This window comes from Mustela nivalis (genome assembly GCF_964662115.1).
Source record: "Mustela nivalis genome assembly, chromosome: 5".
Taxonomy (NCBI): Eukaryota; Metazoa; Chordata; class Mammalia; order Carnivora; family Mustelidae; genus Mustela; species Mustela nivalis.
In genome coordinates this window covers 29,239,924-29,267,203 of record NC_139024.1, presented here as the reverse complement: position 1 = coordinate 29,267,203, position 27,280 = coordinate 29,239,924, and the positions used below count along the sequence as shown (strand labels likewise).

The 27,280-nt window shown below is 34.6% G+C and overlaps 1 protein-coding gene across 3 annotated transcripts in view; it reads left to right on the top strand.

The window, feature by feature from the left end:
- GRIK2 (glutamate ionotropic receptor kainate type subunit 2) overlaps positions 1 to 27,280 on the top strand; it is a 652,846-nt gene that overhangs the window by 374,955 nt on the left and 250,611 nt on the right. For all 3 annotated transcript variants that reach the window (XM_082731868.1, XM_082731867.1, XM_082731869.1), the window contains exons 8-9: positions 13,080 to 13,223; positions 15,892 to 15,999. In XM_082731868.1, coding sequence (XP_082587994.1) covers positions 13,080 to 13,223; positions 15,892 to 15,999 — 252 coding nt within the window. The remainder of the gene's footprint in view (positions 1 to 13,079; positions 13,224 to 15,891; positions 16,000 to 27,280) is intronic.

The window sequence follows — 27,280 nt, the reverse complement described above, 5'->3', positions numbered from 1 at the left end:
TGTCAAATCCAGTAGGTGAAGATTATCCAACTATTTTCTCTCCTGAGTAAAGTTACATCACCCTCACTTCCTGTTCTTTGCCTCCTTTGAGTTAATTTCCTGAATGGCAGGGGGATTCAGTTAAAAAAACAAAAAAACAAAAAAAACAAAAAAACAAATGTTGTAATGAAAGTTTTTTATGTCCTGGTTAGTGATTTATAATTTGTTTGATCAAGTATAAAACTCAAAAGTGTAAATGTCAAGAGTTAACAGATACCGCTTAATCAGTCATTTCCAATTTTGATGTCAGTCTATTAACCTGCTGACTAAAAGGGCATTGTAGAGTATTAGTTTGCATTTGGTTTTAGAGTCCTCTATGATTTCTTCCTTAATAATGTTCACAGCAGTGTACCATTACAGTTTTTTTGCTTCAGCTCACATTCTGATTGTCCCTCAACCTGTGTAATTCACAGTGGGAAAGGTAGTGTTGATTCAGACAAAATTTTGATCCATGCATTTTGGCAGGCGTTGTGTATACTTCTGTGTCATGTCACAGTTGCCTTTGTGCTTTTGTAAGTGGAACCAATTGACAATACTATACAGATATCTTAGCAGTTATCTAAAAATTTCCTACTGTATTAAATGTCTTTCTGCAGATATTTAGAAATAATAATGATATATTTGGTGAATTTATTTAATATAACAGATCTTTTTAGTGTTTTCTTATGTATAATTGTATATCACATGTTTTTACACATATTTTCAGATTTTTTAAAAATGTGTATCACAACTCTGTGGGGAGATAAAAAACCATAATCTTATTTTGCCCAGAGGCAAACCAAAGCCCAAGGCTGTATTATTCATGATTCTTCTAATTCCAGTTGTCTAAAATTCTTTTAGTTGATAGCAAAAAGGAAGCACATTGGTCTTCTAGCTTGTAACGTCCAGGATAACCGTCTTCAGGTACCTTTGGATTCAGGTGCACATAGAGAGTCATAAACAGGTTCCTCTCCATCTTTCACACCCTCTTTTGTTTATATTGGCTTCATTCTCAGGCAGCAGTGCAGAGGTGGCATCAAGGTTTATAACCACAAGTACAAAACTCCAAAAGAAAGAATGTACCTTTTTCCCAAATGGCTCCCTCAAGAAGCTTTATCACTTGGCTATGCCTGAAACAGTGCTTGTTACCAGGTCTGGAACACTTGGCACTAAGATCCTGGGTCAGGAAATGGACTCCGGGGAAGAGGTTCTGCTTCAGTAGAAGAGATGCCAAGGAAGAGAAACCATAGATTCCCTCAAAGATGTTGCATGACTTAATTGGAATCCTATTTTTGGTCTTCAGCTCCATGTTATTCTTTTAGTCTTCCACTTAGATCAGTTCTAAGATAAAATGATATATACTCAACATTAGGGAAATCCTTTAATATTTATCCGGTAAAAGGACAAACATATTCTAATGTCTGAAAGGAGATGTTAGGGTCTCAGAATGTGAACAAAGATAATCTTAAAAAAAGGTTTTATGAGAATTCTGATTGACCTTTCCCCTGATCTCACCATTCCTTCCAACTTTTGTTTTCTTAGCTTTTCCCCACTCCTTTATATTTTGAAGCTATGGATATTAATAGAAAATTCTTTCAAATGATGACTAATTTTGAACATAGTTGGTAGTACTGCATACAAAACTAAATACACCCATATTGACCTGCATATGCCATTATTAAGAATTTTGGTTTACTTGTTTGTTCCACTCACCTATGACGAATACCCCAAGGGTCTAAATCATCTTTGATTTCTCAGTTTTATTGCTCAAGCTTATAATTGTGTTTGCTGTCAATAACACAATAATACCATGAATCAATGCTGTTGAATGAGTGAATCAAACTGTAAAGCACTTAGAGACAAATGAAAAGAGAGTTTGAAGAGTATATATTCATATGGAGAAGAGATTCAAGAGACCTGAGAAGGAGTAAACAGAGGCATTTCTTCAAGTACTAAAACAATAATTAGTTAAATCAATGTATTTTCCAATGTAGAAAATAATCATGTTAACTAAAACAGTGAAGAGATGGGGAGTCTTCAAATTAGGGACCTAGGGTATACTGTAAAATATGAGTATGCAAATCAATCCTTAGTATTTTCCTCAAAGATTTTTGCCTCATCTAAACTTATATGAATTGCTAACATACTTGAGAGTCTCACTTTTCTCTATAAATAATGAAATAAAGAGCTTTACAGTTTTTTACACTTTTGTAAATTTATCCAATTAAATCCTCACAACTCTATGAGGTAGGTTATTATTCTATCTATTTTAAAGATGAAGAAATGATACTAAGAAAGATAACATGACTTCCTATAATGGCTAATAAGTTATAGAATTAAAGTACTAAGTCCCATTAGCTTTCTATGAAAATTTTATTTTTTCACATTTCTGTGAGAAGTTACTATTACAATTTTTTATAGAGTAACAATACAAAAAAATACAATAAGAACACGTAAAGTTATAAAGGGTATATATGAATATGATTGATGTATATCTATTGTTTTATTTTTCCAGAAATGTCTTTATTAATTTCTTCCCTATCCTTCAAGTTATGCTTAAAATAGATCATTACTATAATTTGATTTTTGGTTTGAGTAAATAATATGTAAAGTTTTAGGTTCTCAATTTTTATAGGCATTGGGATTTAGTTTTTACGTGAACATTTAAACTCATAAACCCAAATTTCTGTTGTATTTTTGGTTTGCATATTTCTAGATCTCAAATTAGAAATAATTAATCTATTAACATAGAAATCAATTTTACTTCATCATATTGAAAGGAGAAAATACAAACAATATTGATGAATATAAATTTTTAAGTGCAAGAAACTAATCTGAGCTCTGAATATCAAAATAATTGGATATACTGGAGACCAGCTGGAAGGACAAAGAATACTTCCCCTTGATATTGACTCTTCTCTAGATCAATAGTAGTTCCAAATGTAGTAAAAAGCAGACGAGATTCAACAGGGCCTAAATTATTAAGCCTAGTGCCTTGTTGCTAGAGAGTTCATTAACAATCCCATCAATACAGCGTTCTTCATGGACGTTAGTAAGAGCTTCATGGAACATTTTAAAAGAGAATGAGATATCTCAAAGGACTGATCTTAGTTGAAAAAATTTAATTAGGTAAGAATAATTACATTAGTTAAATGAAACTTTTAATTGAAAACTTGTTGGCATTTTCTAACCTGCTTCACAGCTTTCCCTAATCATTTATATTTAAGACGTAAAGAGTTTCTCTACATGGCATTTGAGAAACATCTAAACATCCTGGAATTGTATATAAAAGTTTAAAGGAATTTAGAAAGTGTAGCAGTAAAAAAAAAAAAAAAAAAAAAAAAAAGGGGATTTTCTGCTTGGGAAATAGTGCATTTTAAGGATATATGTAGGACAGAAAGAAAATTATATAGAAATATTCATGGTAAATACATATAATTATTGGAAATAAGGCAAAATAGTCATCTCCTAAAGCTTTCACAATTGTAATGTTAAAACTCCATGGACAGAATTTCAAACCTTATAATGCTCTAAAAGCTCACAGAAAAATATTGTTTATAAAATTATTTTGTTCCATGTTGTTAAGGAAAATGTCATCGAGCAAGAGTTCTTGCAAAATTAATGGCCAAAAATTGAATAATATAAACATCAAGGGCCAATGAAAACTCTTACTGTCAGAATTAGCATAGATCCCATTTTAGATTGTATTTTACCAGTTGCTATTCAAAATAGGTTAATTAACTGTCATTACTTTCTGGTAGCTTTTAGCTTAAGCCAGAGAGCACTGGTTTGAAGAGACATAGACATTTATTTGAATTCGCAGATTCGCAGGGACATCAAGCAAATGAATCTGTTTAATCCCTCAGGGCATTACTCCTGGCCCAGACCCATTTCTTTGCAGAATCCCAGCAACACTGTCATCCGGTGCGATCTTCATACTTCAGCTTCAGAACATTGCTGAAACTTGAATTTTGTAACTCATCAGTTTGGCTGTGAAGCTGAAACCCATTCTATTCTTTACTCTTCTCTTTTTTATATCTTCCCCATAAACTCTTATCCTTTTTAGCCTTCATAGGTGCTGAATGACATACGGGTAGCTACAAAAATTCATATTCCTTTTAAAGATCTCTCATCATGCAGTTTTTGGCATCTCCTCTTACTCAGCTAATCCACAATGGAAGAATCTCTCTGGTCAGCTAAAACATGTGAGGTATAGGCATATCTATATTCTCAGGGTCTCAGAGGACACAAAAGAAGATAAGATCCTGGGATCTTAGTGAATGAATCTGGGTAAGAGAGAAAGGGTTTTAGTTGTCCTCTGCAGATTATTGGGAAGCCAGGGTGGGCTTTAGTGTGGGTGGATACTTTAACTGAAGTTAAATCAACAAAGAAAATATAATACAAATATTAGAAGACTTTAATGGACCACACAGGAATTGGGTAGAGTATGGAGCACAGACAATGGATAAAGAAAAGTGACTTTTGATTTCCCTTGTTTATTAATTCCTATGAAGTATTGATACCAAAGTTTATCAAACAAGCACATAAATAATTATGGGAAGAAGATAGATAAATTAAGATTATGATTGTATTAAAAAGGCCAAAATACATTTGGAGTGAAATGTGAGATTCCTAGGAAGAGGAATGTAAGCCACAAAACACCTTAAAATCCAGCTGGCTCCAGCCACTTTTCTTACAGATGAAGAACCCAGAGAGGAGAAAAAATATGAGGCAGATTCGTCTGCTGTGTAAGTATCTGTCCAACAGCAGCTCTTCCTTTAGTAACAAATGGAAGACACCATAATACTTTACCACTTATATTTATTCTTAAATTCCAAATTTGTCAGGCAACATGTGTGTATGTAGGTTTCTTTGTGTGTCTTTTTTTAGATTTGAATTGTGGCATTGTGTGCACACCACATTTTAAAGGGATCACATTGCTGTTGTTGTTGTTGTATGATGATTTCCTTCTTGCTCCATTCCCTTTCAGAACTTGGTCTGCTTTCCTGAACAGCATGAGTTCTGTTCCCTCATTTAGGGTAACAGTGGGTGCAGAAGGGTTGAAACATTATACTTTCTAAACCAGTTCCTTGTTTTGGCTCGTGGCCATCTCGAAGAGATTACGGCTCTTCTGGTGATCATCATCATCATCGTCTAACACCTGCCTATGCACCATGTGCCAGAGACCGTGCACACTGCTTTAATGTATTATCTCATGCAGTCTGTGCGGTCCACGCAGCTGCTGGTAAAGAACTCTGTTTCAGTACAAAGAGCCGGCAACAGAGAAAGCATGATGGCAGCTGCAGTGTAACTGGGTGAATTGTCTCTGACAATTGGCTCCCGACTGGGTCTGAGGGCATTTCTTCTTCAGTCCCCTCCGTTCAGTTAGCAGCACTGCGCACCTGCTCTGAGCCGGGCAGAGTGCTGGGTGCAGTGTGCCAGCTGAACGACTGAACACCAGCCTCCCTTCCATGTGTGATCCTCACCCTTGCTCAGAGGGGTGGCTGATTCTCTGTCCCGTTTTGGCTTGTGCTGACTGCACCAGAGAGCTCCAGAGGTCAGAATCCACCCTTTCTCCCCTGCCCTTAATGTCCTTAATATCTTCTAATTGAAGAATCATCTTTGTAATTGTTTTTCTCTTGGAACTATCTGGTTTTTAAAAGTGAATTTCCAACAAGGACGAAATAGGGCAGATCCTCATTTTTATGTCCAATTATAAAATGTGGAAACAAGGCAAGGGGGATTTAGGTTTTTTTTTTTTAATTTGTTTTAGATAAAGGATCGAGTCAATGAAAGGGCCAGAATTCATAAACTCAAATTCCGTTTGTTAGACCATTCTGCTCTGTGTGCTGTGCACTATACTTCAGATGGGAATTCAGGAAATGAGCAAAGTCTGAGACATAGGGGTTCCAGAATGGATCTGCCACCTGCCAGCTAGCATTCAGATCTCAGAGGGGACCTGCCTGCACTTATTTAATGGAAAGATAAATGTGTTCATGGAACTGTTACTATAAATTCATTTAGAAACGGGACAGAGGCTGCACTCACATTCCTCCCAGGTCTGAGCTACTGGCAGATTTGGTTCACGGTACCTCTGGGAGGTAATACATTCGAGCTAGGTGGCAAAGTGTGATTGTTATTCAGAGCTTCCTAATACCTATTTCTTTTACAGTTCAAACGAACTTTTGGTTTGACTTTTTCAATTTGTTGAAAAATGCTTTTATGTACTTACTATGGGCATGGCGATGTTTGGAGTACTGTGCAGGGTATTACAAAGATAGATATGGTAATTACCCAAAAGATGCTTGTGGTCTAGAAGGAAAGAAAAGAAGTGAGGAAGCATAAACGGTTTTATTGAAACTAGAATGTGCAATGAAGAAAGAAGATACAGATCAGTGGTGCTTAGTTTGGGAAGATTCTAGAGACTTCTAGAACAAAATGAAATCTAAGAACCATTTTTTTTAGAAAAACGCATGATCATTCTTCAATTTTAAATAGCTCTGCTGGAGTAAAATCAATATACTATAAATTTCCCATATTTGAATTGTATAATTTTATATGTTTTGACATATGTTTGTACCTACAAAAACATCAGTAAATCAAGATAAAAACATATATCACATCACTCTTAAGAGTAATTAGATTTCGGGTGCCTGTTTGGCTCATATGGTTAAGCATCTGCCTTTGGCTCAAGTCTTGATCCTGGGGTCCTGGGATCAAGTCCCTCATCAGGCTCCCTGCTCAGTGGGGCGCTTGCTTCTCCCTTTACCTCTCTCTCTGACTCTCATGAATAAATAAATAAAATCTTAAAAAAAAAAAAAGAGTGATTACATTTAAATGTAAATTATTGCATACAACATTGGGTGTGTTTGGAACCCAGGCCAAGAGCCCAAATATGCAAAAAGTGTTTAAGCAGAATGACACTGCCACAAATATAACTCCACTCGGCATAACAGAGAAAATAAATTGTGAAAGGTTATGCTCCATGTTCCCCCTGTGAAAATTCAGTGGGGGTACCCAAAACCCACACTACTTGGGGAACATAAGAATGTTCTTCTCATTGGAAAGAAAAATAAATACTTTTGATAGCTTTTTTCTTTCCTTTTCTTTTTTTTCTAAGAGAAGTCTTTAGTATTTCTGAGGGATTTTATGTACCAATATTCTCTTGTATGTCTATATGGAGTTCAGGATTGTTCATTTCTATCTATTTGCTTCATACATCACATAAATAAAACCTATGTTTAAATTTGTTGTAGCGCCTGTCTCTCTCAGAACTTTACAGAGGAGATGTTTAATGATGATGATTATAGTGATCAAAACCAGAAATAACATATGCAGTCAGGATGGACATGCTTGGTAACAATACTTCGTATTAAACGCTTCTGTGAATGAAATCTAAATATATAGAAACGTTTTGACCATTCACAGCATCTATGATTATTCCTGCTTTTATATGTTGTGAAATGTTTCAATTATACTTACCAAATCAAAAGTATTAAACAACGGCATTTTTTGTCATTTGAAACTGTTGAGAGTATCTAATTCCCCTGAATCTTCAATTATTCAAAAATGCATAGTGGACTTTTCTAGAGCATAAAAGAAATGTAAACTGTTCAATACTTAAAAGTCTCATCAGACTGGAGGTTACTTGAGATAGATGAAATCATACTGGGTGACTAAACTAATTTCTGTGGCAATAATTCAACCATAGAAATTAGCATTTGTCACTCTTCCACCTCCGCTCCCTGTACACACTCCATGCCTAAAAGTAATTAGACTAGGTATCAGATAAACCCAGCAATAAGTTAGGGAGATGGTTATTGCATATTTAAAATGTATGTGAAGACACTTCTCATGATCTTTTCAAGCCACCAGTTTAGGTCACTACAGTTTTATTGAAATGTATAGGACTATATCACATAATTGTAAAGGTTCGCAAAGGAAGTTTTTGGCTGACAGACATTCTTTGTAGGTTAACTAACTTATTTTGGAAAGAAAAAAAGAGTTCCAACTCCAATCTAGCCTGAGGTAGTCTCTCAAGTGTGCCCCTATTACTATCGATAGATACTTGACCTAGCAGTGAAGCATGGAAGTTAGCATTTAGGTCTGTCTATACCTGCCTGGTCTGCACTTCCTTCTGAACTCTATTCCCAGGGCAAATAAATAGTTTAGCTTTCCAATAAGAATGATCTATTGATATATGAGAGAGTAATTATTCTTTTTCTTTTTAGATTTTTTTTTTTTAATTTATTTGACAGGCAGGGATCACAAGTAGGCAGAGAGGCAGGCAGAGAGAGAGGAGGAAGCAGGTTCCCTGCTGAATAGAGAGCCCAATGTGGGGTTCGATCCCAGGACCCTGAGATCATGACCTGAGCCGAAGGCAGAGGTTTTAACCCACTGAGCCACCCAGGTGCCCCGAGAGTAATTATTCTTAAAAGAGAGAAAATAGGACAGATTTTTTTTTTTTTTTAGTTTTTTTTTTTCCTCTGCTTAACTTTTGTCTTTTGTAATTTAGGATGTGAGTGACTTCAATTTTATCTAAACCTCTCATTTTAATGACCAAATTGTACACATATTCCATTTTAATGTAACTGGTTAAATTACAGTTATGTTTAATCCTGAAGCTTTCTTTAGAGGTAGCTATGCTGTAAATGAAAAAAAAAAAAATGTGACTTGGGAGCCAAAGGAACTTTTATCTGTATCTCAATTCAGAGACATACTCTTTTTGGGACCTGGGGACGTAATTATCTGGTGTTCAGCAGAGCCTCCAAAAAGTGAGACTTGCTGCCATCCTTTATCCTCCATTGCCTTTCATGGTTTTGGTAGGAATAAGCTGAAGAGATGTTGTTGGGTATGATAGTTCAGATAGTGAGTCGAAGAATTAGGTCTTGCCCGAGTCTTGTTTCTAAGTCTTATTTCTGCCAGTCATGTTGTGATAGTTCGGACAGTAGTTCAAAGACCTAAGCTTTGCATGAGCCTTGTTTTCTGAGTCTTCTTTCTCAAGGTGACAAAACCTTGAGAAAATTACTTTAACCTTACTAAGCTTTAGTTTCCTTCTTTCTAAAATCACAAAAGTAATATCACCTAAAATATATGGTCTTAGTGGAATTAAGTGAGCCAACGCAGGTAAAGAAATTGACACAGTTGTGTAGTATAGTGTAAGCATGCAATATAACTGGACAGTAATAATAATATTATAAAAATGATAAAGTAATTAACTTGTGTGTCTCCTGGACTTTTTTCCTCCTCTCTTCCACCTCTCTCTTTTTTTTTCCCTCCTATTTTCTATCAAGAGAAAAGTCTTGGCAAGGGATTATAAGTCAATATGAGAGAGTGAAAGACTTAGCAAGAGCAGCTCTTTCAAATCTGTACAATTTAGAGTCGGGAGTAAGAGATGCCGCTTAAGCCTGATCTTGAAAGACATTCTAGGACCTTTCCTTTTTGAGAACACTCTGAGCAGCAACTGCATCGAAGAAATCTACTTTCATGAAGTCATTCCTGGTTAATGTTACTTCCTGACTAACCTATTAATGACCTAACCCCATACATTGATGTCTTCCTTTGTTTGTGAGGTTGTATTTATCCATTCTCCATAACCACACAGTTCCTTACCTGGCAGCCCATTTTTGTTATGTATTGACCACTTATCAAAACATGATCTAGAGTCATACATTCAAATACTTATTGATATTTCTTATATTTTGTAACTTTAAAATTATTCAAACTGTCTTGCTTTATTTATTAAACGTGGAACTCCGAGCAAAAACCGGAGAATGAGCTGTGAACTCTGCATAGGTTGTCTGGCTTCAAATCCAGCCCCACCTCTACATGCCAGTTAGTGAACTGTTCTCTGCCTCAGTTTTCTACTTGGTACAAATTCAGTGGATTTTCCACTGCAGATTGGTTGTGAGAATTTAAATGGAATGATTTAGAGAGAATGTCTTATCTGTAGTAAATACTAAATGAGTGTTAAGTAATACTATTACTAGTATAAGACAGATTTTCAAGCATATGCATTCTTGTGAAAATAAGAAAAACACTTTTGAAACACTAGTTTTCTCACAACTTTTCAAAGGTGGAAGAATTTGCATATGCATGATTTTGCGAAGAAGACAGTAAAGTTGAGTCTGACAGGATAGCGAGTATAAATGGAAAATAACTCCATATTATTACATAAAACAACCAGTCTAAAAGTAGAATAAAAATAACACTCTAAACTGATGAAAATATCATACAGAGTAGTTTCAGAAGTTCTGTGTATCTCTTTATCATAAATCAACATATTTTAAACTGGAAATTCCAGAAGCAATTTGATCAGCAACTTTTTATCTACTTACAATTTTTTTCTAGTATTTATCTTCTATTTAATAAATACTATCTTTCTTTTATGATTATATTTAAAATCACAAGATCTCAAATAGTTGTTTTTTTTTTAAAGATTTTATTTATTTATTTGACAGACAGAGATCACAAGTAGGCAGAGAGGCAGGCAGAGAGAAGGGGGGTGGTGGGGAAGCAGGCTCCCTGCTGAGCAGAGAGCATGATGCGGGGCTCGGGGGCTCAATCCCAGGACCCTGGGATCATGACCCAAGCGGAAGGCAGAGGATTTAACCAACGAGCCACCCAGTTGCCCCTCAAATAGTTTTATTATCAACTAGTGTGTCCTCTGATTGCTGAAACTATGTACCAAAAACAAATTTTCAAACTCTTAATTTGGCAAAATTCCCTCTTAACATTATCATTTTAGATAAGATTACTATTCTAGAATTTTCATGTAAGTCTTATGTAAGTAAATCATGGCATATAGCAGCAATATCATATTTATATTATTTTAGTTATTTTGTGGAAATAGATAAAAATTTTCATCTTGAAAATTATCAAATGGTATTTAGCAAACTTCTATCTTAAAGAAAATGTAGAAAATAAATAAAAAGAAAAAGTTTAAACTCCTTTAATTACCAACTTTCAGGAGTGATCATTGGTTTCATTTTAGTGTTTTTTTTTTTTCTTTTTAACCTACTGTTATTATTCATATAACACGTTATATGGTGGTTAAGAATACTAGCTATGAGCAGAGAGGCTGAGTCTGGGGCCTCTCCACTTGTTAACTGTGTGACGTTGCTTAGTTACTTAATGTCTCTCAAACTTGATTTCATCATTTGCAAAATGAGAACAATAGTAGCACATTTATTAAACCCTTATTGTGAGAGTTAAATAAATTACGTAGTACGTTTGAAGTACCCATAAAGTTATATAATGGCTAATGCTAGACATCCAGCTCTGCATAGTCTATTTTTACATTTAGGATCATATCACATACAATTTCTCATCTAACTGATTATTTTTCAAAACATCTTTTTTAGTGGTTATATAAAATACCATTGTGATTTTACTGTATTTCCTTCGTTCGAACATTTGGTAGATTTCCACTCTTTTAAAAAAATAAATCATGTAGGTAGCATTTGTTCTTATCTCTAACTTGGTTAGAAGAAGGGTTAAAAAGAATGTAGTTTTTTTTTTTTAAGGCTGTTTTGTGGTGCAGATTGCAAAATTGTCCTTTCTTTTCTCTCGTGTAGTGTGAGAAAGTGTTCATGATTCCATACCTTTGTTCACAGTGATATTTTTTTAAAAATGCATTTTATTTTGGAATCAAATCTGTCTTTCATATCTTGGTAACTGTTTTTATGATCACCTGTGTGGTATCTGAGATCTGTCTTCTGAATGTTACCTCAGGCCAAAGACAAATATCAGTCTAATCCTCAGGCTCATGACGTATGCCTGTATCAACTCCATGATCCTAGTTTTATGCCGCAGCTATCAGAGGATGCGGAAGTAGTCAGCTGGTATTTACAAAGTGAAGGTTAGGAATGCAAGCTATATTTCCCAAAGATTTATGAACTATAAAATGGCATTATTATTATGTTCTGTCATTGCATTGTCTCTTTAGCTGTCTTCCATTTTATGTGGCAAAGCTCCTTAGGATCCATTTGCATGAAAGCGACTGTGTGTACTCATTTTGTATTGTATTGTGGCAAACGCTATAATCTACAGGGTTCCTATTCATTTTGGAATTCATTTCACAGCTCACTAATTGTGTGAATGAGAAGAGGAAATATATGCTTTTATTCTGAGGCATGCCAAGCAGATGGCCCAAAGTTCATTGCTAGCATTACAGTCAGTGTGGCCCTCGTCCGTAGGTAGTGAGCCTGGCATCGATCCGTCAGACACAATGCGAGGCTTCATTTAACACAGTATTTGAACGTCACTGAGCCTCTGGTTTGTTATGACTTACAAACCATTTGTTTTTTATCATCAACTTCTAAAGTGGTCAGTCATTTGAGCAGGTGCAAACACAGTAGAATTCATATCCGTTTTACTTGCGAAGACAAAAGGAACTTTTTTTCATATGGAAATTTGGGGAAAAGAAAACTGTACAGGGGATTACGTTTAGTTTCTTAAAAAGGGATTACTACATGTACTGAGATTCAAAAACTGTAGCATCATTTCTGAGATTGAACCTTTTGAAAAATTAAGTTGAAGAAAAGATTGGGGATTATATTTAAGCTTTTTAAGTGACTCTCCTTTCAAATTTCTTTCATTCTACCTATGCAAGGAAATTATTTATTTATTTCATATATAACATGTCATTTATGTAACCATTCAAAATGTTCTCAATTGCATTCATCTTGTGTGTGTGCATATGATGTGTGTCTAGGTCTGTGTACTGAGACAATCAAACAGAGCCAAAGGGGATGACAAAAAAATAAAACAATGAATGTCTTCACACATTTCCTACTTTAACAGAGATACTAGGACAATATGAAACTGAGTTACCACTTCAGGAAAGGGACCTTAGGTCAAATGTTCTAATGGAGCTGATGTAGTAATTTGAACACAGCATCTTATTTAAGAGAACCAGAGCATCAGAAGAACTGTTGTCTCCCTTAGGTGAAGGTAAAATGAGTCTATATTTCTCTCACTCCTTCAGTCCCCTTCCAAACCTCCTCCCGTGGGTTTCACTGGTTGTACTGACTCCATATTTCCTTGTTCTTGGCTTTCAGACGGATGCTGCTCTAATGTATGATGCCGTGCACGTGGTGTCTGTGGGCGTCCAGCAGTTTCCTCAGATGACAGTCAGTTCCTTACAGTGTAATAGACACAAACCCTGGCGCTTCGGGACCCGTTTTATGAGCCTAATTAAAGAGGTATGTCGGGTATGTCGGGAGAAGCACATCTGCCTAGTCTCTTTTGTCCTCAAGGTGAATGCATTGAGATTATTTTAGTTTTCCTCACAGGTGGCCTTTTACTTTTATATTTTGAATTCAACTTTCTTTCTTCTCCATACAGGCAAAATTAACACTTTTACTAAAAGATACGGAAGAAAAGGGGAAAAATTACATGACAAGTAAATAAATATCTTTCAAGATACCTATGATTGTGTAAACAGATAAAAATCTGTGACCTATGATTTATGACATTGTTAGTTTTGATCTCTCTGAGTCTTTATAGGTATTGCTTTTCATTTATGTGGAGATACAGTTTAAAGAATGTATTTTAGGCAACATTTTTTTTTGCACTCCACTAAGTCCCACGTCTTAAAGAATTGTTACTTAGATCTATGGTTCCTAAATATAATGTCTAGTTATTGTCATTATATTAGCAGTTAACATAAAACAGAATATCTGCATTTGGAAAAGTGCAAAATTTGCTTCATATTGTGTAATACAATCATTTTTATGGTCACATACCATTTCTGATTACAACTGTTATGGTTATAGACCAAGAATGCCCACAGTGAGGAAAAAAAAAGGCAAAATTCTGAAGATCACACACACACATACACACACACACACACTTCCTAGTTGTCCCATCATGACTGTCAGCTTGGGATACATTTCATTTGAGTATAACAGGAGTTTTTATATGAAAGTGTAACTATGAAAATTTAGTCTTTGCTAGGAAAATCACAGGAATTATCCCCACATAAGATTTTTCTTAATGTGCTTTAAAGAAATCATCAATTCAACATATAATAAATTATTCATCTCAAAAATAAAAGTGAGAATAGGGTCATATTTAAGAATATGCCAGTTCCTTGGCAAAGAATACCCATGAATTTTCCTTTTGTGATTTTTAATGTACTCTCAGTTGGGTGAAATGACACTCCCTGAGGCATATGTAGTTCTTTATTTGTTTCGCGTTCTATGTTTATGTCTGGTTTAAAACTGAGCATCAGAGAGCTGCGGACATATTGCATAGGTTTGGGTGGTTAAAGAATTGCTTTCTGAATGCAGCACCTGACCGTTCAGGTGTGTGTCACACAGTCCTATAACAAACAGTTGTATGAAACTCACTATTGTATTTATTGTAAGTGCTGTCAAGGCCCTTGTCCACTAAATTACATGGTGAGCCTCTTTATGAGGACCAACAAGAGACATTCCTCTAAAGTTTCAGTGCCAGGAAGAGCTGATCTTCTCCTGCATAGTTGGTATGTCTGACATTATGGACCCTGTATATTGTGTTTATATCACACTTTCCTCCTTGCTTTGGTTGCGAGGTAGTTCAGAATTAGATTTGTGATTGTATTTTATTAGTTGTACATTCTTACCCGATAACCATTTCTTTATGCTGCCTCTATCCCAGATTGTTGTCTTTAACTATTTTCTACTTCTACTTCTGTACTTCTTGATCAAATTGACTATTTTTGTACTAAGATGCATTTTTGTTAAACACCTGAAAGTATTTTCTTTGGAAAAGGATAGGTTAAATATCTTTTTATTCCTTATTGGAGACCAGTTATCACATGTTTAAATTCAGTGATGACATGTTACAATATGTATATAGACATGTATTATAATTATTTCTGTTTTATTTGTAATTTATTAGCCTAAAACTATTTTAGAATCCCTATACATAAGTATAGAAATACATGGAGCCTAACTAGTGTACTAATAATGATATCCATTTGTAGTCCTTATTGAAAGGTTACCCATAATCTCTTTGGTTTCATTTCTTTGGATCTTGATATATATTCTTTGAAACATTATAGCTGTGAGTATATGTAACATTACTTGAAATTTTTCATATGTAACTTTTTTTCCAAGCTATTTCCAAATGACAAATAATGGAAAACATTTTTTTCTATGTAGCCAGCAGAATGAGAAAACTCTCTGTATTTAAAACAAAAACAAAAACAAACAAACAAAAACAAAAAAACTAAGAAATCTGCTCACCTATGACGGGTTTAACTCATTATGTAATTAGATTATTACATTTTTCACTTCCTTCTACATGGAAAGCTCCTTTTACAGGAAGTATAGCTTGACATGAATAATTTTGATATATTTCTCCCAATCCCACTTAAGGGAAAATAAAGTAATAAGTTAATTATTCTAAGAGAAATGTGTATAATTGAAGTTGTAGAGCATAGGTTTTTCCTAAATTCAGTTTCTTTCTCTGTAATGAAGTAAGTTTATGTTCATATTAATATGAAGTTAGGAGTGATACTTTATAACAGTAATTCTATTTGCAATCTCTAGTGAGATATTCACTAGCTCATGTATTATAATAAGTGACTAAATTATTCTCAGTTTGCAAAAGAGCTTTACTATTTAAAACAATCTTCGAATTTCTCATAAAAATTATTCATAGAAAATGCATTATTTAAAATGAAAATTTATAATAAGTTTTATACTGAGACTAAAGCAACAACTATAGACAAAAATCTTCCAAAGTGTAAAAGAGGAAAAAAAGTCTTAAAAATCAATAGTGATAAATTTATGAGAAGTAATGAAAATAATTTTTTGTGTGAAAAAATGTTTTATCTTCCTTTACTTGTTTGTGAATCCTATTTATTTATTTATTTTCCTGTAGGCACATTGGGAAGGTCTCACAGGCAGAATAACTTTCAACAAAACCAATGGTTTACGAACAGATTTTGATTTGGATGTGATCAGCCTCAAAGAAGAAGGTTTGGAAAAGGTACTTGAGTCATTCAACTTACTTACTTTAATTATTAAATACAACAGATCCTAATGAAATAGGGAAATAGTTCCTCTTGTAGCCACATTTCATTAACATTTAACTTTTCTGAATAACTCTTAAAATACACATTTGATACTTTATGTTGAATATAATAATTGAGGATTAGTATTCAAGGATAAAATGTGTCCTAAGACAAATAAGTATTTTATTTTCTCACCAAGTTTTTCTTATGCTTTGAAATGCATGTAATCTTTATTAGCCTTGAGATTTAATATAGTAATTAAACATATTTATACTTTATGTTTGCATAGACTTTCCTGTTTGGAACAGGTCATAAAGAAAGATTAAATACAGAAGGATTATTTCCTTTGCTGGGTCATATTCAAATGAAATGTCTCACTTTAATGTACACAGAGTAAATTAGGTATATACATAAATACATTACACTGGTCTATCTTATTTGATTCTATTCCTAGGGTAGAGTCAGACAATGATTATAGAATTTGGGTATATGCTTACTTTAGAAATATTTTAGTGTAAGTTGTTTATATTTGTAATATATACATTAAAGTATTTTTTCTGATAGATTCATTGAAAGTTTATTGAAAAGATATTTTGGTAAGAACTTAAGAAAAAAATTGGGGCACCTGGGTGGCTCAGTTGGTTAAGTGACTGCCTTCTGCTCAGGTCATGATCCTGAAGTCCTGGGATCAAGGTCCACATCAGGCTCTCCACTCAGCAGCAAGTCTACTTCTCCCTGTCCTTCTGTGATCTCTCTCGCTTTCACTCTCTCTAATTTAAATAAATAAATAAATAAAATCCTTTAAAAAGGGTGCGTGGGTGACTCAATTGGTTAGACATCTGCCTTCAGCTCAGATCATGATCCCAGAGTCCAGGGATTGAGTCTCACATGGGGATCCCACTGAGAGTCTGCTGCTCACTCTGCCCTTTACTCAGCTCCTGCTCTCTCTCTCTCTCTCTCTTGCTATCTCTCTCAGATAAATAATAAAATAAAAATCTTTAAAAAAAAACTCTTTAAAAAAGAAAGAACTTAAGAAAAAATTATATTTGAGATAATATTGTTTTCAAGATAGTAAGGTCTCTTGTGTTTCATTTAGCTATTAAACATGAAACATTACTTACAAATGGAAACTGAAGAAGGAAATTGAATCAGAAGGGCTCTTTTAACCTAAAAAAACAGTAACGTATTTGAATGTTGATTCAAATAATTTTAGAAACAGAAAACATTTTTGATAATGTTACCAAGATAGGAAGAAATATATCATAACCACCTGATGACTAAAGTTGACAGGAATATTACCTCTGCCCACTGAGAGTTTGAGATTGTACCTTTTAAAAGACCATGCAAAGTCAGGAATCTTTCATAACAAACTGTGAAACAAATATTCATGAGGCAGTCACTTTCTAACTGCCTTGATCCCACAATGAGAATATTATTCTATACCCAAGACTGGAATTGATAATGGTGTGGTTTCATCAGCTCTTATGGGTTTTATTCCAATATTTACTGGAGATATTGTTATCTTTTTTTTTTTTTTTGGAAGTTTGTGAGACACTAGGATAAACTCTGGCTATTGTTAGTATTTCAACACATCAATAGAGAAATGGCAATGTCTTTCTTGTTACTATGGCCCCTGTAAAGGAAACAATAGAAAACCTTTCTCTAAGCAATAGTGGGGATTATAGAAAGACCCTGAATATAATGGTTACAAAGTACATGGGGTGATAACCAGAATGATAAGCAAGGTACAACAATGTGAGTTATACTGTTGCCTTGAGATTTCGAAAATAGTTTGTATACTCCTCTTAAATTTGAAATTTTGTTTTGATAAATTAATTACACATGATCTTTATCTTCAAGGGGCTTTTTATAGAGAGTGATCAGATAACACACTAATGGAAAACTGCTTCAATTTTTAAAAGAGCTATAACAGAGTATTTCTGAAAAAGGATATAATTAAGTAGAGTCACGGTATATGAGGTACCTAGAATTAGCCTTTGAATAATGGAGAAGTATTGATTGGTAGAGATTGAGTCACTGCAGAAAAAGGTAACAATATGGGGAAAGACATAGCTACTGTTTGATTTGATCATTTTACACACACACACACACACTCACGAAAGTAGGAGACAGAGCTAAAGTGCTAGATTTAAGTCATAAAGTGAGCACCATAATGAGATGTTTGCAATGTATTAGTACATAATATGAATTCAAAGAGAGAATAGCCTGGAGGTCTATGCTATGTGTGGAAAGATATTATAGTTTGAAATAATTTTAATATGGAGTCATGAATATCAAACTATTCTGGTTGGGAGTGAGAGATGACTAAACGGTGACAGAGGCAGTAGCTGAATCTTCAGCAGCGTTGTTAGTTCAAGGAATAGCAGAGCATTGGGATTGTGCTTTTAAGGAGTAATGGAGGAACCAGGTGATAAAAGTAGAAGTCAGTGATAAAAGCATCAGTCAAAGATTGTTGAAGAAATTAGTGAGGAAAATTATCATCAGAAAGAAATTGGAGGGGTTCCTGGGTAGCTCAGTCTGTTAAGTGTCTTCCTTCAGCTCAGGTCATGAGCTCAGAAGCCTGGGATCAAGACCTGCATCCAACTCCCTGCTCAACAGGATGCCAGGTTCTTCCTCTCCCTCTACTGCTCCCCTGTTGTACATTCTTTCTCTGTCAAATAAATACATAAAATCTTAAAAAAGAAAGAAAGAAGGAAAGAAAGTAAGGAAGGAAGAAAGGAAGGAAAGAAAGAAGTAAATTGGAACAAATATATAGAGGCACATAAAGTACTGAGGTTGGGTGAATGTAAATTAGAAAAGAAGGGGAATTTAAAGCTCAGATCAAATGCTTTAAGAATCTTCAGAAATTAGTATATAAGGGAATGCCTGGGTGGCTCAGTCATTTAAGCGTCCAACTCTTAATTTCTTCTCAGGCCATGATCTCAGCATTGTGAGATCCAACCCCACATGGCGCTCTGTGCTGGGCAGCAAGTCTACTTCAGATTCTCTCTCTCTCCCTCCCTCTTCCTATGTTCCTCCCTACCCCTCATTGCATTCTCTCTCTTTCTCTCTCTCTCTCTCTCTCTAAAAAAAAAAAAAAAAAGTATGTAAGTCATTAACTAAAAGAGGGCAGTTGAATTTAGTTTCGTCAGATCTTAAGAATAATGGGAATTTTTTGGCAATGCCATTGTGACAGATTTGACTTTGAGTAGTAGGAATAAAGTGCTTCTAAGTAGCAAAATGTACTCTTTTTTTTTTTTTTTTTTAAATACAGTAGAAGGGTTAGGAGATCCAGGTATGGATTCAGGCCAAACTGGGCTCAAATCCTTGCTCTGCCATTTACTATTTATGGACAACTTTCCTACCTTCTCTAACACACAGTGTATTCAGCTGCATCAGGCAGTGATAGCAGTATCTAATTCATGAAGACTAATGAATCTTGCCAACTTTACTTTTACTTTGTCTTCAAAAATGTAGTAACCCATAAATGTAAAGACAGAACTCCGACCTTGATAGAGTTCACAGTTTAGAAGGCTCAACCAATAGTGATCCAAGAGACTTAAATTACAATTCCAAATCTGTCACAAGTGTGTGAACTTCACCCTTCCACCCAAGTTCTCTCAAATTCCTCGTCTCAAAAAATGTAGAGTGCAAAGGACTTTCCTCTGGAACAGGCAAAAGTGAGAATATCATGGCCTTTAAGAGAACCTAGAGATACAATCTTTATAGATGTCAAGGCTAAGAATTTGATTATACTCAATTCTATTTTATCATGACAAGGTGAGGAAAATGAAAAAAAATGTGTAAAATGATAGTTTTATCCATTACTTCTCATGCCTACTATCTTTTCCTTGCTTTATCATGGTCAACTTTGTCCAGCACACTTTGTTTATTCACTTGATCCTCTAACAAATATAAAGTGAGCCTCTATTTTGTGCCCTTAGGAAGGTTATACTCTTTTGAAGGAAACCTGCCAATAGTGAATGGATGCACAAATGTACAATATAGAATTAGACAATAGTAAGTGCTAAAAAGAAAGATGACTTGTTTATATGTTCAGGGAAAGGAGTTTGGGGTTGGAATGAGACTATGAACCCATCTGTCCCACTTAACACCCAGAGATTATATTGAATCTTTTCCATTCTATCTTGACGAGAACCTTCATTGGAATGCAGCCCATTTAGCCATTGTCCAAGAAGGGTCACTCATACTGCAGACACAGCCAGTCACATCTGTCCAAAAAAGCCCTCCAGGCTGTGGCAGCACTTTCTCTGGAGCAGAGGGGGAGAAATAATGGGGTGGGGTGAACTGTAGGTGCCATTCCAGATTTTGTCTTCCTTAGGCAATAGGACAGTTTGTTTTTAAGTAGTCCAGTCTAGGAATAAGAAAATAAGAATAAGTGTTTTTCCCAGCTTCAATTCTTCTGTTAAGTTCAAAGACCATATTGTGTATTCTACTTCCAAAATATCTCTCCACGTCCATTGTTGTAATTGTAGCCAGGGTACCTTTCACCTGAACATCTGTATTGGAACCCCAACAAAACCTGTCTGTTTTATTCCCCCTTACAATTCATTCCCCAGATGTCAGCAGCCAGACCAGTGTCTTTTAAAAAAATCAATCCATGTTATTGTTCTGTTTAAATCCTTTCACTTATTCCCAGTGTATTTTCATTAAAATCCAAACATGGTTTACAAAATATTGCCTACCTTCCCCCTCAACTCTCACTACCATCTCAGATGTTTTCTATGCTTTAATAACACTGGCTTTTGTTCATTTTTTCATAGACACAAAGCTTTTTCTATTACTTTGCCTGCAGTTTTCCCAGCCTGGAAAATTCACCACTAATCCTTTGCCCAGATAACTCTTACTCACCCTGGGCGGGGGGGGGGGGGGGGTGTCACAAATTAAGTCTTTCTTCCTTAGGTGTCCTGTAACCTTGACCAAATTTAACCTCATAGTGCCCTGTGCTTTTCCTTCCTGGCACTTACCACAATGTGTAATTCTGTATGCTCCCAGTCCCACTGTTTATGTATTCAAGGCCTAGAAAAGATACTGGCACAAGTGTATCCTTAAGAAATAGTTATTGACTATCGAATGAAGGAAGGATCACCATAAGAACCATAAGAAATAGTTCATAAGAATCACAAGAAATAGAATGCTTATTCATGTGTCTGGTATAAATTTATTTTCCTATGATGCAGCATTTTTTCCCCCCCAGTTTACCCCCTACTTACACAATGGGAACAGAGAACTCCAGTGGTTAGTCAGTGGGCTGGGGTTGTGAGTCAAGGCTTCAAGGGGAATAGGATTTTAGAGTGCCCGCGAAGGCAACACTGAAGTCTGAACTTGCAAGAAGACCCAATGCACCCTATAGAGCACTGTAATCTCTGAGGTCCCAATTCTGCATTAAAGAGGAAAAATAATTCTTCTATTTATAAAAGTTCCCTCTTTTTCATCATCTAAGTTTATGGTATGGAAATAAGCATAGACCACTTAAATGAGGACACACAAGTTATTATTCAGAGCTTGCCGTAGCACTTGGCATTTGGCAGAATGGGAAGGCGGGCAGGTCAGTGGAAAAGCTTTACAGTGGAAAAAAGGAAAGGCCTCCTATGCACTCTGATTGGAGAATCTTGGCAGGAGGAAACATGGACCGCTGGCAAAAAATAGGGAAGCTGTGTGTAATTGAACAGATCTTGACCATTTGGGGCAGATTGCCACAGAGATTGTGGTTTGGCTTCCCAGATAGTTTGCTCCAGAGGCTCTGGGTCAAGTTCTATTTCATACATGGTCAGACTGTTGTCTGTTTGTATACTCAGTCTGTCAATGGAATTACTGAAGTCACTTGGAGGGAGAGAAAGAAACAGCACAAATAATAAGGTCAGGAAAAATTGACGAGAAAAGTAAAAATGTCATCATAACTGACAATAAAATGAAATTTTTTAGTTTATATTTTTTTCTTTGAATATGTAACTAGGATATGACTTACCATTGGAAGTGGTTTAACCTTACTTACCTCGTCCTCTGAAGCTTAACTATGTGCTTAGGAAAGACCAGCTTCAGTTGGACATAAACACTTGATTAAATGGCATAAGATGTTAAGAAACATTGAGAAGATGCTCAGAATGTAACTTCATAAGGATTCTGAGTAAAGCAAAAACAGTTGGAACCTTTTACATAAGAGAGGTTTGAATTGAGTAATGACACTCCATGATAATGGTGTATTTCCATTGCAAGGTGAATTATCTAGAGGTCATTTTTGGGAAAATAACACTTTATACTTAAAAAATAATTTTTTAAAAGAAACTATAATGCAATAATAAAATCACTTATACATCTGAGACTAATATAACATTATATATTAATTATACCTGAATAAAAATAGATAAAATAATAATAAAATCACATATTCCTACCACATGATTGAGTTTTCTTACCAAATGTTTTGCAACCACTTATATATGTCATGTGCTTTCCAAAAACAATAACAACAAAAGTCTCTGCTCAAATGGATTTCTACTGTATTAGGAATATTAACTTCTAAGTAGAGGTATTAAACTGAAATCATTCTTGTGTACCTCTCCTATCTTTTTTCTAGCCACAAAGTTAACTATTTGTTTTGGTTACTTTGTCGGTAGTTTTTTCGAATGTGTGACCTATATTAAAATAGAACTTGGAGAATAGAATTCTCTGTCTCCTTAATGGAAATTATCTAATTAGTCTTTATACAAATTGACTTTGTGTGTTAATATTATATTAATTTTGAAAAAAAAAAGAAAAGGAAGGATAAAACCAGTATATTTCTCTGTACACGCCTTGGGATGTTTATATAATAAAATCCGCTTCTAACTTACATATCCTTAGGGGAAGTTTTGAACAAGAAAAGTGACTACAAAAAACGATTTTATGGAATACATGTTTGCCAATTCCTACAAAGTTAAGAAATTATATATACAATATAAAGCAAGATAATTCATATTCGCAAACTTTTCTAAAGTGTAACTTTGTCATAGTTTACTTTCAAGTGAAGCTTCCTTTCAACTTTTGATGTCATTTTTTTTCTGAGTATTTACTGCTGGCATTTGGACCCACTAGTAGAAACTGATACCAATAATCCATAGGCTTCTTACGGAAAACTCAAATATTTTTATAATGTATGGAGAGGGTGAGAATTAGTGGTGAAATCCTGCCTGCCTGAGTTTACAAGCATAGATGTTCTAGGATCAGAACATGTTTCAAATTGCTTTTTGAAAAACTTTTTGTAGACCACACATATTTTTAGAACAAGTGGTAATTTCTATAAAAGTCTTTACTATTGACCTTTCTCTAGCTTGTAGAATCCTGCACTCATTAACTCCCTAGGAAAAAGGTGTCTGAATGGAATTTACAGTCTTCAAAATTTATCTAAGTGTGAAAATCCACACTAGATAGGTGAGAACTATTTCTTTGATAGATTTCTAGATACCAGATGAATAGCAGTTTTAAATCTTTCTCTCTTTGATGGCATTTGATACGTGTATTCTGGTCCCCATGACAACAATGACCCCCAACTTTCCCAGGAACTGAGATTTCTTTTGCTTCTCTGTAGGAAAGCAATGCTAATGGTCATGTTGACTAGTCAGAAATGTGTTATTTGCTTTTTAAAAAGCAAAAATGCATCCTAGTCCAGATCCAAGCCTAGTGTTTTTCTTTAGAGATATTAACCGTTTAATTTGTCTAACTCTTACATAGAATTCGTTATATGCCCTGTCTTACAACTGCACTGACATTTTTGGGTTGTGTGTCAGTATGTTTATAATTGTGATTTTGCTTGATAATTTTTAACCTTCACAATGATGAAATAGTTAAGAAAGCTCTTTACAGATGACATTATGTTTTGAAATCGGTAAATTTGAGAGCATACAATTTCCTATTTTGGCCCATCAGAGAATACCAAATATTGCCTTTTTCCTTTTGACTCCTGAATTTGAATTAAACGTGTATACTAAATATAACTTTTAAAGCATTGCTTTTAGTTTATTTTTAAGATTTTATTTATTTATATGACAGAAAGAGACAGCTAGAGAGGGAACATGAGCAGAAGTGGGAGAGGGAGAAGCAGGCTCCCCGCAGAGCAGGGAGTAGGGAGCAGGGAGCAAGGAGCCCGATGTGGGACTCAATCCATCCGAGGACCCTGAGATCATGACCTGAGACAAAGGCAGGCGCTTAAAGCCTGAGCCACCCAGGCACCCAGCATTGCCTTGATTTTAAAGTAATATCTGAACTAATTTTTAATCTTGGAAAAATGACCCTTAATTAATTGAATGTTGCCATGTTGTTATATTTGAGAACAGTTAATTCAATGATTCAAATTTTATTTAAAAAATCAAAATTACCACCTGTTTCTAACTCTTTCCTAATATTTAGAGTTGACTTTGTCCTAGACAAAAATAAAAATCCTAAAGGTAAAAAATTTATGTTTGGATTGGTCATTCCTTCTTGTTAGATCATTATATACTTGCTGATTTATTGTTCTTATATTAACGCTAGAGTTCTCAAATGGTGAAATTCCAGATCCTGTGGAAATTGGTGGATAGCTAGTTTTAGGAAAGTAATTAACTAAGGGGTTTCTGCATGGTCCTCCCAGGCCAAATTACTTAACACATGAAGGTAGCTCAGTTCACAGGCAATTGTTCTTTACTATGAATTCTTCCTTTCAGGTAGCAATACCTAGCAGGTAAGAATTACTAGGAAATGATTCATGCTTATCTCTGGGGCATTGCGTGTAAATTCCTTCTAAAGTGATCTGTTAATGTGATCCAGTGGAAATAAACAACAATTAATTATTATTAGACAATACTGTCATTGGACAGCAATGTAAATATCTCTACTTTTCATTTAAAAATTGATCATTGGAAGGGGAGAAGGAAGTTTCTAGTTTGCTTGCAACATTTAGCAAAACAACTATGGAGTTGAAAAGGTTCTGTTTTTATACATCACACTATATAGGCTTGAAACCTGACCTTGTAAATTATCTAGAAAGAATGGGTATACTAGTTAATGGAAAAAGATACATTCCACCAGTGTACATTTGATCAATTGGTGAGTTAACTCATCTCCCAAATATGAGTTAGCATTTAACGTCAATACCTTCCATATGATTTCCATTTCTCAATACCTTCAAATAGTGCTATCAGGGATGTCCTCTCTTCTAAAAGGTAAATACCCTTCAAACAAACTATACTTAATGTGTCATATGATTGGAGGTAACTAATTATTGGGAATATTTTCTTGAATACTTATGAAGGAGACTCCATATTGCGCTAAGATTGTTTTAAACATAATATACAGAGTGGTTTCTTGTGATCGCCATGCAGATCTTTAGAAAAGTACACTGAGGCTCTTTAATCAAGACAGATCTATGCCACAATTACTTTATCATACATTGATGGACACTTAGATTGTTTTTGTATTTTAGATATTATAAATAATGCTGCAGGGAACATGTGGGCATATATATCTTCTCAAGTCATATTTGTTGTTTTGTTTTCATGTTTGTTTTTCGGTAAAAACCAGAAGTGGAATTGCTGGATGCTATAGTAGTCCTATTTTTTATTTTTTGAGGAACCCCACACTGTTTTCTATAGTTTTTACACTAATTTATATTCCTACCGATAGTGCACAAGTCTTCCCTTTTCTCCACATCCTTACCAATACTTGTAATTTCTCATCTTTTCCACAATAACTACTCTAACAGGTGTAAGATAGCTCACTGTGGTTGTGACTTGCATTTCGCTGGTGATTAATGATGTTGAGAATACTCTCATGTACCTGTTGGCATTTCTCTATCTTCTTTAGAAAAATGACTATTCAGATTTTCTGCCCATTTTTATTTGAATTGTTTATAGGGCTACTTTTCACTGTTGAGTTGATGAGTTTTTTGTATATTTTGGATATTAACCTCTTATCAGATGTATGATTTCAAAATATCTTCTCTCGGTCAGTAGGTTGCCTTTTAATTTTATTGATGATTTCCTTGGCCTTGCAGAAGTTTTTAAAAAATGATTTAGTCCCATCTATTAATTTTACTTCTATTGCTTTTGCTTTTGGCATCAGATTAAAAAAAAAATCACCAAGTCTTGTGTCAGGCATCTTATTGCTTAAGTTTTCTTCTTGGAGTTTTAGGGTTTCAGGTTTTAAATTCAATCTTTAGTCCATTTTGAGTTAATTTATATGTATGAAGTAAGATAGTGGCTCAGTTTTATTCTTTTGCATGTGGTTCTCCAGTTCTTATTGAAGAGACTGTACTTTCCCTGTTGTATATTCTTAGCCCCTTTGTCATAAATTAATTGGATATATATATATATATCTATAGATAATATATATATTATATCTATGATATATCTATAGATCTATCAATATAGATCTATAGATATCAATATTGATATCTATATTGATATATAGATCTATATCGATTATTTTTTGAGGAACCCCATACTATAGATACCTATAGATATATCGATATAGATCTATATATACTTATTCCTGGACTCTCTGTTTTGTTTCATTGATCCATGTGTCTGTTTTTATGCCAATACAACACTGTTTTAATTATATATATATATATATATGTGTGTGTATATATAGAGAGAGACTTATTTCTAGACTCTGTTTTGTTCCATTGATCCATGTGTCTGTTTTTATGCCAATACAGTACTGTTTTAATTATTATAACTTCGTAGTATAGTTTGAAGTCAGGGAGTGTGATGCCTCCAGCCTTGTTCTTTTTTCTCAAGATTGCTTTGGCTATTTGCACCTGTGTGTGTGTGTGTGTGTGTGTGTATCTGTGGTTCCATACAAATTTGAGGGTTATTTGTTCTATTTCTTTGCAAAGTGTCATTGGAATTGTGATAGGGATTGCATTGAATCTATTAATACCTTTGAAGTAGTAGGGATTTTAAGAATATTGATTAAGGATAGGGATTTTAACAATATTGATTCTTCTAAGCCATGATCATGGAATATCTTGTCATTTCCCTGTGTTTTTTTTTAATTTCTTTCATTAATGCCTTGTAGGTTTCTTTTGGGGGGGTAGAGAGGGGTTGAGTATACTTGGTGTTCAATGTTACATTAGTTTCAGGTGTACAACACAGTGCTTCAACTTCTGTATACATTCTGTTATGCTCACCACAAGTGTAACCACCACCTGTCATCATCAACACTCTTACAATATCATTGATTATATTCTCTATGTTGTGCCTTTTATACCTATGACCT